The 13,644-nt window shown below is 40.5% G+C and overlaps 1 protein-coding gene and 1 long non-coding RNA gene across 2 annotated transcripts in view; both read left to right on the forward strand.

Annotated features, from left to right (window-relative positions):
* Window positions 1–310, forward strand: part of LOC147619253 (uncharacterized) — a 48,028-nt gene extending 47,718 nt beyond the window's left edge. The window contains exon 11 of the mRNA XM_086772917.1: window positions 42–310. Coding sequence (XP_086629043.1) covers window positions 42–209 — 168 coding nt within the window. The 3' untranslated portion in view covers window positions 210–310. The remainder of the gene's footprint in view (window positions 1–41) is intronic.
* Window positions 311–6,934: 6,624 nt separating this feature from the next.
* LOC147619254 (uncharacterized) lies at window positions 6,935–8,036 on the forward strand. Its single transcript, XR_015261899.1, has 2 exons — window positions 6,935–7,169; window positions 7,273–8,036. It is a non-coding gene; the product is annotated as an uncharacterized LOC147619254 (long non-coding RNA).
* The last annotated feature ends 5,608 nt before the right edge of the window (window positions 8,037–13,644 follow it).

The following is a 13,644-nucleotide window of genomic DNA, read 5'->3' on the forward strand; positions in this document are numbered from 1 at the left end:
ATAGCTGTCAATTTACATAACACACATGCTTTGTTGTGCAGCTAGCGGATCCTACAACTGTACCAAAGAGGCGTGTGGCAACACAACTTGTCAAAATAGAGAAAGAGATGTTGCACAACTGCCTGGCTGTTGTTAGAGAGATTATTCAGCAACTGCCAAGCAACACTCCGGTTCCTTGTAGTGGGCCTTATGTCCCCAAATTGAAGTAGACATGTGAGATAATGTTTTTTTTTTTTCTTCTGCCTCTCCTGGCAACATCATTCTTAATCTTTGTAATATCATGAATGCAGTTCTCCTTTTGTTGCACATAATCTTCTCTGCTCTTAAATGTCTCTTACAAATTAATGTGCTTTTCTCTTGTTCTTTAGGTGGCTTGTTCCACTGCTTGATCAGCTATATAAACAACACTCGACTTCTTGAGAAAGTGATAATATATCTTAAACAAAAGCCAAGAGCGATAAATGAACGGGTCTATGCTCGGAAATGGGGAAAGGCACCAATACATTTTTTAAGACTTGAGTACTATAATCATGACCATACAAAGACTGAATTTTAAAAAATGAGTAGAAAAGCTTTTTGTCTTAATCCACACACGATTCTGATGAAGTCAAAATTGATGAATATTATGATGAAGTAATCTTGCAAGGGCGGCTAGAAAATAAGTAGAGAGAGAGAGAGAGAGAGAGAGAGAGAGAGATTATCGTGTTTGAAAGACCTACTGGATCTTTGAGACGAAAAGTGGTATAGTAGTTCCATGAGGTATTGAACCTTGGATAAGACTAAAAAGACTCAAATGAAAAAGTAGACTAGGTAAGTGTATTTTATCACCACCATCATCAAAGTGAGTGTGGGTACACGTGATGAGAAGTTCAAGTACAGATACCAAATGCAAGTACAGGGGAGAGCCCATGTATAGTTGACAAGTTGCCCTCTTCCACCATCCATATTATCTATCCAGATTATCTAATACAGGGGCGTCTATGATTGTTGAGGCTCGGCTAGTGTGGGTGTGTTGCTGAAAATCTCCTTGATATGGAGCTAATGTGTGGAGGGCTGTGCCATAGAGTAGGACCCGTTGAGCGCCGGGCGTAGTGTGACTAGTGGGTGTCCTTAGTGACTTGGGGGGTTGTGTGTGTGTGTGTTTCAGCTTGGTATGGCATCTTGTCTTGGGGGTTTTGCGGGCTTAAGTGCCTCTGGTCCACTGTGAGGTATCGTGCGGTTAGGCTCTTACGCTTTGTGAGGAGTGAGTCTCTATTCTTGCAGATTTACACGAGGTAAAATCCCTGGCATCTCTAGATAGGGAGATCAATGTTTCATAATAGTGGACCAAATCCATCTCTAAAGAGGTAATGGAATCTCATAGTATAACGGGCATCTGCAAATGTAGTGCTCCTGCATCTCAACCTTTGTAGAGTTTACGTATCACCTATCCTCCTTGGCAATGTGCTCTTTGTCTCCACTTTGAGGTGGTGAGATGAGACTTGGATCTGCTCGATCACAATCCACATGGAATGGGATATGTGTGTGCAAATATCTTGGCCCTAGGATGAATCCAACTGTTGTGACCTACAAAAAATGATCTTTGTATTGTTGCATCTTTGGAGGTAGCACCAAAGGTGTTAGCCAAATGGTGTGGGTGTGTAGGTCGAGGACTTGAAATAATTTTATTTCTAACTACTGTACAAGGTTGACTTCGACTTATGTGTGTGATACTTTGCTGTTGCTTATTTGCATGACTACAAAACTCGCACTTTGTAAGATAATCCCAAATTTTTTTAAAACCCTTCAAAACATCTACAATCATGAGCTTAGCATGATAAATAATAATCATATGGCTTATCTTCTACAGTGCCCACCAGTCACACTCCATGGGGTGCAGTGTGACTAGTGGGTGTCCTTTGTGACTTGGGGGGGTTGTGTGTGTGTTTTAGCTTGGTATGGCATCTTTTCTTGGGGGGTTTGTGGGCTCAAGTGCCTCTTTGAGTTATCTAGTGTTGCCATTCTATATCTAGAAGAAGCTAGTGATGGTCCATTGTGACGTGTGTTGAAATAAAATTATTTCTAATTACTCTACAAGGTCAACTTCTACGTGTGAGCTTCTTCTTTTTTGCACCACTACAAAACTCACACTTTGTAAGAAAATCCCAAAGTTTTCTAAAACCCTTCAGAACATTTACAATCATGAGCTTAAGTTTTCTAAAACCCTTCACAACATTTACAGTCATGAGCTTAGCATGATAAATAATAATCCTTTAGCTTATCCTCTACATCATCATAAGCTCGAGATAAAGCATTGGCATTTATATATTTGGATCCTAGCCTATGCATAACCTTAAACTCATACTTGCAAAAGAAAAATCCACCTATCTTTACAGCTAGTAGGGCTAGGCTTATTGAAAATAAACCTTAAAGCGCTATGATTAATCATAGCAATGAATTCCCCCCCCCCCAAGATGATGATGGTAAAACTTCTTGATAGAAAGATAATAGTAAGGATTCTTTTTGCGAGTTGATAATACAAGGAGAAACCCAATCAGACTCTTCCAAGAAAAACCTAAAATCCGCTTGAAAGCTTATCAGTTTCTTTCTTTACCACTTGTGTGAGAAGTTGGAGTTCATGTAATAAGGTCGTTGCCGTGTAGGTTCTGCCTTATTCAACCTAAGCCACTTGGTGTTTCACCAATGTACCTTGTGTGAGATGCTTCTAATCAACTGCAAAATACAAGCTCATAGGGTTAGTCACATCGGCTCATTCTGACTCACCAGGGTCTCAATGTAGATATCTGACAAGGCATCCACCATATAGCCATAGGCACCACAAGGCATGAGTAACCATCATTAGGGAAGGGTAAGTATATCAACGCTTCCTAGAGCAACCCACTACTCTCACTGGACGAATCACAGAGCCAGGTATGATCACCTATACATCACACCATGCCATCCAAACTGAATAATGGAATAGAAGGCAACACCCTCTTCTTTGGCTTTGGGAATCCTAAGACCTAAAAGGGGCATGCCTATCCTAGAAAAAACTCCCAACCACAAGCGATGATACTAAAAATGTACCAATGATCTAGTGGTTAGGTATAGCTACATCAATCTGTGCAATGCGTTGGTGACTCCCTCTCTGAGATGTTGGGTCATTGTCTCTCTCTCATCATCTGGAAGACACTTAATTTTCTTCTAGTCATGTACTGTCTTGCTATGCATCTCTCCCAGCGTGGCCACCACATATACCTTGCTGCACCAAGAGATATGCCAAGGTCATATTTGATAAGGTTATTCCACATAATGGGTTGCTTGTCAACCTCATCTACTGAGCATGGGGGTCCATGACATAAAAATATCCATGTACTACTCCAAGCTTGGATAATGGAGGAAACCAGTGGTGGGGAGGATGGGGTGTAGTAATCTGCCTTAGAGAAAATAAAACTTGTGCTATGCCTCCAGTCAAACCACCGCTCTTAGGGACACATCTAACAATATGGTACATAAAAAAATCCTTCCAGGGCTCAGTGCCATGAAGGAATTCTATATCGACCAGCTTGTAAGATTTGCACTAGATCTCTGGGGATCAATGATGTTCAATCCCCCTTTATGCTTGGGAAGGATAATAGTTTTCAAGCAACTTTGGGTCACTGTGGTATCGAAAGGGCCATCAAGTTGTGATTATAAGAAGAAGTGGATCACCCACCAACAAGTAAAGACATACCAAGATGTGCCTTGTTTACCACTAGGTCTCTAGATGCCAAATTAGAATTCCAATGAAGGAGATTTTTCTTTATGCTCATGAGTACAGGGGAAAACTATTGGGTGGGTGTAATGTCTATCCTGACCTAGGATCCAAGACATTTGGCAAAGTGTCCTCTCTCAATCCATGGGAAGTCAACATCTGTGCCCCAATAAATTCTCTCAAGGTCACTAATCCAACATTTGATAGACTTATGCCAATTTATAAAGGCATCTATTGCTCCTAGACAAAACTATTCCAAGGCATTGCGAAATGAGTAAGATGTGTCAAGAAACATCGTTGTATAATCAACCAACTTAGAGTCCAAAAGCTTCTCCTCTATGCACACTGGCAATCTCAATCTAGATACTTTGGCACTGGAGCGAAGGAAAATGCTCAAAGTTTCTACAACAATGAGATACAATAGTAGAGCTAAGGGGCAATCGCATTGTATGGAGTGAGTTATCTGGAAGCATTCACCTTGACCCCCACACGTAAGCACAATGCTGTGAGCCTCTCGATAAAGGCAAGAGACACCTCTAATTAAATCTTGAGAAAATACTATGCATGCGAGAGTACCCTCTAAGAAGTCCCAATCCACTCTATCATGGGCTTTCTCAAAATCAAGTAGCAAGATTGCGAAAGGCTGATCGCTTACCTTGGACCACTCTATCACCTCCCCAAAAGGAGTAGATGTTATCAAAGATGCTTCTTCCTTGGAGGAATCCATTGTGTGTGTCAACACTGGTTGCAGTCTCATGCTCATTGCCTTGGCAACAATTTTGTATGTAGTCCCATTGCTTCCTTGGATGACTATCTATAACAATGGTTGCAATCTCATGATCATTGCCTTGGAAAGAATTTTGTATATAGTCCCAAGCAATGTGATAGGCCTCGATTGGGTAATATTTGTCTTATCAGCACCCTTAGGAATGAGGTGGATAAGACCCTTAGTAAGAAATTAGAGCCCGTGTTCCACATATCCTGTAATCCCACAATATTAGTCTTATCACCACCCTTAGGAATGAGGTGGAAAAGACCCTTAGTAAAAAAAGGAGGTATAAAGCCCATGATGTTCCATATATCCTGTAATGCCACAATGATCTCATTCCTAATGTCATCCCAAAAACTCATGAAAATTGTGGGAGGGAAGCCATCACTCCCAAGATATTTACCATGTGGTAATACCAGAATCACAATGTCTAAGCTCATCTGTTGAAGTGGGCATTAGGGTATTTCTTAAGTTCCCACTGCAAAGCACACAATCCATGCCTGATGATTTCTCTCTATCCAAGATCTCTTGCCTCCTAGCTAGGGCCACACTATGATAAAGATCACTAACACTCTCTAAGGCAAGAGAAACTCTTTGCCTAGGCTTACAAGCATCACAATATCTCCAAACTTCCATCACCTGCCGAGATAACTTTGCATATGAGTAAAGAGACTTTGGTATGCGTACTTGGGGAGAAGAGTTATGGATCCCGAGATCTTTGATGCACAAAACCATGGGACAATGAACTAACTTTGAGGTGCTTCGGGAAATAAAGATAGCGTCACCTCTATCAAGTACCCAATCATCAACATAATAGCATTTCAAGCGGGAATAAATGCACTGTGCACACCACTCCTGCGATTCCAATGGTCTTCCTAAGGAGAGAGTGTGTGATGGCATCCAAAAAAGAATTCTTTCTCCTCAAATGTTAGTGGCATGCGTATTACAAAAAATAATTCTTTCTTCTTTGAGGTTGGGGGCATACACATTCCAAAAAAGAAATCTTTCTTTTATCAGGTTAGAGGTATACATATTCAACACACCAATTTTGAATCCATCCTGCATAATCATAATCCATTGTGCTCTGGCCATTATATAATTGGATAATAACTCCATGACCAATTATATAAGGAAGTACATATACTCCACCTTTAGTTCTATTTGCAGTGGACCAAAAGGTATGCATAGATAAAAGCTTACCAGATCTGTGCACTCGACGACATCAAGATTATGCTGCTACATGAGAAAATTATCCATGGGACCATCCGTGAGACTACATGGTAAAGCTAGTTTCTAATGACTTGCTTCTAGCGCGGGGTGAGGAAAGACTCTACCAAGGCCCTTCACATTCCATGAGCGAACTCTCATGGCAAAGGGGCATAAAACATGGCACTGGATCTAGTCTCGTGCCTTTTATAGGTCTACATTACCCCTTTAAGGGATGGAAAGTTACCAGGTGTAATGGTAATCGAGGCCATACATCATTGTTAACATGAACATCATCACTAAGATGTTGTAAGGCGTGTACATCTGACTCATCAACATGCACACTTTCCTATGTACATCTAGCTCATCTTCCTGCACACTCTATTGTGTACATCACAATGTAGTACATCCTCATGCAATAAATCCCTATATAGCACATCCTATAGCAAAGGTGAAGTATCAACATCCGCACCTTACCCATTATAAAGGAATCTCTCATGATCATTAGATGGATTGGGAGTGGGTGTATGTCTGACAACCTATCTCTATAAACCGAAACAAGCTAAGGTTTGGGGGCAACAGGGCGACAGGGGGGCTAGAGGGGCCTTGGGCTATGTTGCTTGGGGGACATGTTTGTTTTTATCTCCTAAGGCAATCCTTCGCTCTCAAAACAGTGCCTCACAATGTGGCTTTCTTGTCGATAGTCACGGCACTATGGTCCAGTCTATTGGCAATCTCCATCCACATTGTCTAAATAAAGAGCCATTTGGCTTTGGTAGCATCACATGATCATCTATAAAACGAGGGTCACTGATGAGTATCATGACTCGTGGTACCCCTTTAACAGTGGCCGTGTGATAGCTACTATGAATGGCATCTCGGGAAGGGCATGGAGTTCCAGAATCTGTCCAGAGGTTGACCCTATGGAAGCCAAAAACTTTCAAATAGATATGTGGGAGCCCAGGAAACCCGAGGAACATTGGACAAAAGTTACAATTGTCTAGCATTAGGTCGAAATTCTAGTGGTGTTGCAAGGAGAATAGTGTAACAAAGTAAAAAGGAACTTGAGTCAATTCGGAAGGGATGAAGGGTATGTGAAAGGGGCCAAGGGTTGGGCATGCCCATGGACACTAGTGCAGTGTGAAAGGGTGGCCTAGTATATAAATCAATATGGACTCTAATCTCTATGATAATAAGAATTTACTCTTTTCTTCCCTAAACTTAGACTAATCCTTGTTAATATTTGCTAATCTAGGCTAGTGAGTTAACTCTCTTTCAATGGTATCCAAGCCTTGTTTTGATCCCCTCCATGCCCTATTTGGTGAAGGTTTTCATAGCCATCACTCTTCATGGGTATCTCAAAATTAGGGTTTGCAGGAAGAGTTTGTTGCAATTAAAGTTTGAATCATCTTTCCCAATGCTTTATTTAGGTGATTTCAAGCCAAGATTCATCGAATTTGGGTAAGACTTATCAAATTTGTACATTTTTAGCAATTTGGGGCTTCTTCTCCGTTTTTGTCCCCTTTTGCACACCTCGACAGGCGTTTTCGTCTCCGTTGAACAGAGCTGAATTCAGTTCAGGAAAAGCAGGGTCGAAAACGAATCAAAGGTCAGCGACAGTTAGCTATGCTTGTTATCCCCACTGGCTACTTTCTTACCCTCCCCAGTTGGCAGAGATGGATATCTTCCTGCCCCCGATCTAGGGTTTACAGGCGACATTGTCATCCTGGAGCGTCTCTTCAAGGTCGGGACATGAGCTCACCGTCCGAGTTGTGCGATGGTGCTGTGCTGGTTATCAAAGGTTGCCGGGCTGCTGTGCGTAAAGAACCATGGCTTGTTAATTCATGGCGTCTTCACCATGGCTGGTTATCAAAGGTGAGTTGATGTTGGAGTGCAAGAAGCCAAAACCCTTCCTCATCTAACCCTAAAAGATCATCTTGAGTAAGTACTCTATGCTCTAATTCTCATGACTGCAATTTTCCAACACTTAGTGCAATTGAATGATACTTTCTCAAGTTGTGCAAGTTTTGGGGAATTACCATGGTATGCATAATTAGTTCAAGATTTTCTACCATTGTTATGATACAATGCTTCATATCTCCATGGTTTATGCAAAGGAAAAAACAAGAAAATCTCCATGGTTGATGCATTGTACCATTGTTATGATACAATGCTTCATATCTCCATGGTTGATACAAAGGAAAAAACAGGAAAATGTATTTCATGTATTGCCTAATCACGAGGGCTTTTGTAAGAATTATGGCTAAATTTGTCCATAATAGTGTTGTACAAGTCTTGCAAGAAATTGGCATTTCTATTGGCAATAAGCTTGCCTCTTCACCATGTTAGCAACATTGGACACATTCTTGTCCCCTTCCCCTTTTGATCAAACAATCGCCATAATGAAGCTTCCATGGTGTTTCTTGATGCATTAAGGGCTTTTTGCCATAGCCATACATGCCTATGATGATTTGCAATTGAGCCTACATCAAATTGGTGACTCTTTTGGCAATAATGGCTTCACATGGGTAAGATTGATTCCATTTTGGTGAATTATGATTATGGCACATTACATGCATAATGGTGTATGGGGATATGGTATTACTCATATGGATGGCTTTCATGTGTTTCCTTGAGCCTTTGGTGAAAGATTTGGTATCAGATACAGTGTAAAGCTTATGCTTATGAGTTGTGATGATTTAGCATGCATCTATAAGTGCCATTTGTAAGTGATCTACACTCTCATCCATTTCTAAGATTTTATTCGATTATTGCTTAAGTAGAAGGCTAGATATGTGGTGAGGGTACCTTGGCAATAAGGAAAAGAGGCCAAGGAGTGTGTCTTGAACTTTCCATGTCGTGAGTGCTATATTTGTAAGTGATCTACACTCTCATCCATTTCTAAGCTTTTATTTGATTCGTACATAAGTAGAAGGCTAGATATGTAGTGAGGGTATCTTGGCAATAAGGAAAAGAGGCCAAGGAGTAGTGCTATGCAACAATGGTACGGATAGGGATTATGTACATTGATGGTGAAGACTTGGTCCAATCTCTTGTCCGTGGACATCAAACTTGGGTAAGAGGGTTAAAAGAGCTTGGACCGGGAGATTGGCAAGCTTCAATGCGCTCCATTGACACAAATCAAGTGGTATTGCATTGGTACAATGGGACAAATGAATATGTAAGCTTTGCATGGGATTTTGACTTGATTTTCCATTGAGATTTGGTTGCAAAAACAAAGGAGGTTATAGTGAAATTTTATCAGAATCTCATGGAAACATTGGATTGATGTATGCTTGAGCAATTGCTTTTTGTCCTGTTGATCAAAGGATGTCTATGCACATGGCTTTGGTGGGGTGAATTGAGGATTTTGGTAGTTTTGACAGTTTTTTCAACAGTACACACAAAACCCTAATTCAATCAAAAAGGGGTCAGGCTGATTTAAATTTGAGCATAGGGTTGTGTTCCCCACTCCTCAAGCTCCGTACCAAGCCCTTAAGCTCTCCATTCAGACAACCGGGCAATTGGCTACACCAAAATTTATATCGATTGGTTGTCATATTTCTGTAGATTTTGAGCCGTCCGAACTGAAGTGAAATTGAAACCAAAGTTGGATAGAGTTCTTTTAAGGGTCTCCATAGAGCTTGAGAAGACCAAATTCAAACTTCATTTTGATGGTGAAAAGGAAAAAATTCTCATTGGTTGAATTTCTATAAAAGTCAAAGCAGAGAGTACATTGACGACGGTCAAAGTGATCACATATGTGGGTGCGACACTCCATTACCTCTCTACAGACCGAAGGAGCATGCAAACTGGAGTTTGGGATGATATCCAACTAGAAATTGATCGTTTTTATCATGATGGCATCAAAGTCGAAGTCCAAAGGCACTTACAAAGAGGTTGTTGAGAATGATGGTGGTACATCGGAGGCAGAGCAATGCGAGGAAAGATGCTTAAGGGGAGATCAATGCGAGGAAAGATGCTCAAGGAGAGATCAATGCATAAGCAAATGTGGAAAGGCATCAAGTGATGCCTATGCCATAAGAGTCTAGTAGTGGGGGAGATCAAATATCACTTTTCTTACAACATTTGCTTGAGAAATGCAACGTAATGAGTAAAACAACTAGCTGAAGTTTGAAAAGATCACGGAACTCTTAAATCAAAGATCCCAAGCTAGTGCTCGTGAGGATCTATTCTTTGATTGCTTGGATCAACGATCCAATGCTATGGATCAATGATTGGAAGCTATGAAAATACATGGCATGATGGCATTAAAGACAGAAGGGTTGAGTGGTCTAAGGCAAGATATGGGTAAAGATAAGGAAGTTCACAATGGACCAATGGTGTCTTAAGCTTTGGGACCACAACCTATTGGGCATTCCATTGGTGCTCCAAATGTTAATGCAACACACTCACCTTAAGCCAGTGTTTCACAAGCTATTATGACTATTGAGGATGCAAGCAAGTGCATGAAAACAAGAATGGTTTTTATGTATGAAGTTGTGCACCCTACTTTTGACACTGAAGACTTCGTGGCATATATGGTTACACTCAACTGATAAGCTTTTTGGTTTGAGTGTTATTTGAATATGCCAAGTTTGCATTTGATGGAGAAGAAGCCACTTGTTCATATCTCATAGAATGGATGTGGAGTTGGGAATCCTATTTCTTTGCTTTCCCGTGAGAGCAAGTTGAAATGGGGACTTCTTATTTTTATAGCAAAGCTAAGAAGTGGTGGTTAAAAGCGAGGCAAGATTTTGATTGTTGTTGGGAAAGTTTAGCCTATGATGTTATGTAAGACTTTGTGGATGCTCGGGAGTAAATGAGCTTTAGAAAGGGATGCATGCTATTTCTACATGATGATTCCTAGATTAGGTGAAGGATTCAAGCAATTGGTTTGTTTCATTATGGAGAAGGAGAATCTCATTGCTCTTGGCGAAATCTTGGTATTGTAAGGAATTATCGTCATTATTATGAGGAGGTTTCAAAAGAAGATAGTGATACCAATGAGGCATGAAAAAGAGATTTTATTCATGCCATTGTTGTTGAAAATGAACTTGTGGATAGCCATGAATCTTTAAATGAAGATGAAGTTGAAGAGGAGCAAGTGGAAGTCTCTCTTGTGGGGAGTGAGGGCATAGACAATGATTCAGGGGTTGATGGATCTATTTCCCACAAAGAGGATAGCTAAGTAGATCATATCGATGGGTCACACATGTACGGAATGGGCCTATGCAACAAATCATGTACAAAGGGTTGTTGATTATCTTGAAGCGAGACGTTAGAGTGATGATCGTGCTTGTGTTGGACCAAGTGGCTCAATTGAGATCATTCATTCTTGCAAGTCTTTGAAGAGATGCAAGGAAGGTGGCATACAAAATGAGGTGGTTTATGTGTATGAGTAACCCGAGATCCTTCAAGAAGAAGATGATGGTATTTTGTGCTGGTTCTTTCTCGAAGATCGAAGAGGGGAAGGAATGCTAAAGAAGGGTTGCATACAACAAATGTTGAAATGGCCATTGTGGGAAAAAAGGGGATGCGAATTTGCAATGTTTCTATGGTTAAAAATGGTGAGAGAATTGCAACAAAAGCCTATACTTGGGTACCATTGAGGTCAAGCTTAAGAACATCGCACACATCCTATGCATCCGTGGGTCAAAGGAGAAAAGAATGTTGAAAATGGGAATGTTTGGACAACCATTATAAGTACTTCTATGGATATATTTTCAGCTTATGATATGCTGCCACAATCATGAGGATTACATTGATAAAGTGTTGGATGACACATTGATGGAAGTATTATGTGTGGAGGATGCAATCTTAGATACCGACCCATGTACATGGAAGATGTATTGGCAATGCATTGTTTAAGTAATCCTTCACAAAGGATTGGAAAATTTATGATTGTGATCTGGATGTTCCATATGGTGCATTGGTGACTCATTGGGACAATATGTTGGTGTGGTTGATGTTGATGATCATGGTACTACCGTTCATCACAAGGACGAGGATGTCTATGAAGACGCGGATGATGGTAGCCTTGATGATGAAGATATTCATTATAAGGATGCATGTTCTATGCTTTGTAGTAGAGATCTTCAAGTGGATTTTGAGGAAAACACTTATGTTCATATGGATGTTGATTTTGAGGTGTGTACCTTTAGATTTTTTGGATGACAAAGTGATTTTATGGTTTATGAGATTGGGGCATTTACTTTTGGATGCATTACTTGTCATGTGAGATGCATGGTACATGACTATGTGGCATGCCATGGTGCACCCCAGTATAGTATGGGTGTCAGTTAGGTTTCTAATGAGATAGGTGAATTTGGTGTATTTCCCTTGGATGATGGAGGTCTTCTTGCAGATGGGGTATTGGATGTATACTTCGGATTGATGGATGTACTGATATTCTTTCCTTCGAACTTGGTATATGTCGCAACTAAACTGCATGGGTTGGAGATTATAGTAGCTACCCTTTTGATTTGGGTGGCTACTTGTGCTTGAGGAGGTTTGATCGTTGGTCTCTCGGTTTGCCTTTTGATCCGGGAGGTCAAAGATTTTGATAGTTATCCTTTCGCTACCTTTGAGTAGTCAATTTTTGTATAAAAACAATGATTATGTTTTATTGGAATTTCTGAAAATCATTGTTCAGATAGCCCTATACCTTTTGGTTTTGGATGCATAATGCATGGAAGCTTCACAAGTTTCATATACCATTATGAAGTACGTGATATGACGTGATTTGAGGGCATTAGGTGCAGTTTACAGCCATATTCATGTGTTTTCGGCTCCAACATACATGGCTTATTGTGATGAGCATGCTACTTTGACATGAGTCCTTGATGGTATTCTCCATTCATGCAAGATTGTACATGCATACTTAAGGTTTCGGATGATGAAACCTCTTGGGTGTGGGGATGGTTTGTAACAAAATAAAAAGGAGATTATTTTGGGCACAAGGCCAAGGGATGAAGGGAATGTGAAAGGGACTAAGGGTTAAGAACAGGGTTGGGCTTGCCCATGGACATCTTTAAGTGTAGTGTGAAAGGGTGGCCTAGTATATAAGGCAATATGGGTCCTAATCTCTTATTAACCCCATGATAATCACTTGATAATGAGAATTGAATGTTTTCTTTCTTAAACGTAGACTAATCCTTGTTAATCTTTATTAATCCATGTTTTCTAAGCAATCTTAGGCTAGTGAGGCTAATCTACTCGCTTTCAAATAGTCTCCTCAGGCTGAGAGGAAATGGGTTGCTATCAAGAGTCTGTGAAGTTACCTCCCCGAATCGACATTGGGTTGCTCTCAAGAGTCTATGAGGTTTTCTTCGTCGAATTGACAGCAGCCGTAATGCCAATGAAAGGATAGGTGGCCGACTTGAACACAGTAAAAGCTTTCCATATATTAATGTAGACAAAGAAGCGAGAGAGGCAATAGGGGAGAGAGTTTTTATTCAAGACCATTGAAAAATCTCATGAAAATATGAGGGGTGCACTTGAGGCCTTTTGTTTGTAGGTTACAACAACAGAGCTATCACACACATGCACATGAAATAATGCCCCCATCAACTTTGTGTGGATTTGAAAAGCTCTTTGCAGCATGGGCAGCACCACGAGACTGCTTCAATTTTCTCCTCAGACTATAAAAAGTGACCAAGCTCCATTGTAACATGAAGGTTCACAATGAAGAAGTTTTCTCCCAGACGAGATGATGGAGATGGAGAAAGTATATGCAGAAAAACGACTTATATGGTGCACATGTTGGTGTATTGATTGGTAGTAGCACACACATGATAGCATTGGCACACAAAGGTGGCATTCACATGAAGCTCTACGAAGTTGAAATCTTTTTCAAGCATCACTAAAAATAAATCTAGAAATGCATACAAGTAATACTTATTGATCACATTTATGAAGGCACTTCATTTTTTTG

Source organism: Cibotium barometz, chromosome 33, assembly GCF_041138505.1.
Source record: "Cibotium barometz isolate CiBa-2024 chromosome 33, ASM4113850v1, whole genome shotgun sequence".
Classification (NCBI taxonomy): domain Eukaryota; kingdom Viridiplantae; phylum Streptophyta; class Polypodiopsida; order Cyatheales; family Cibotiaceae; genus Cibotium; species Cibotium barometz.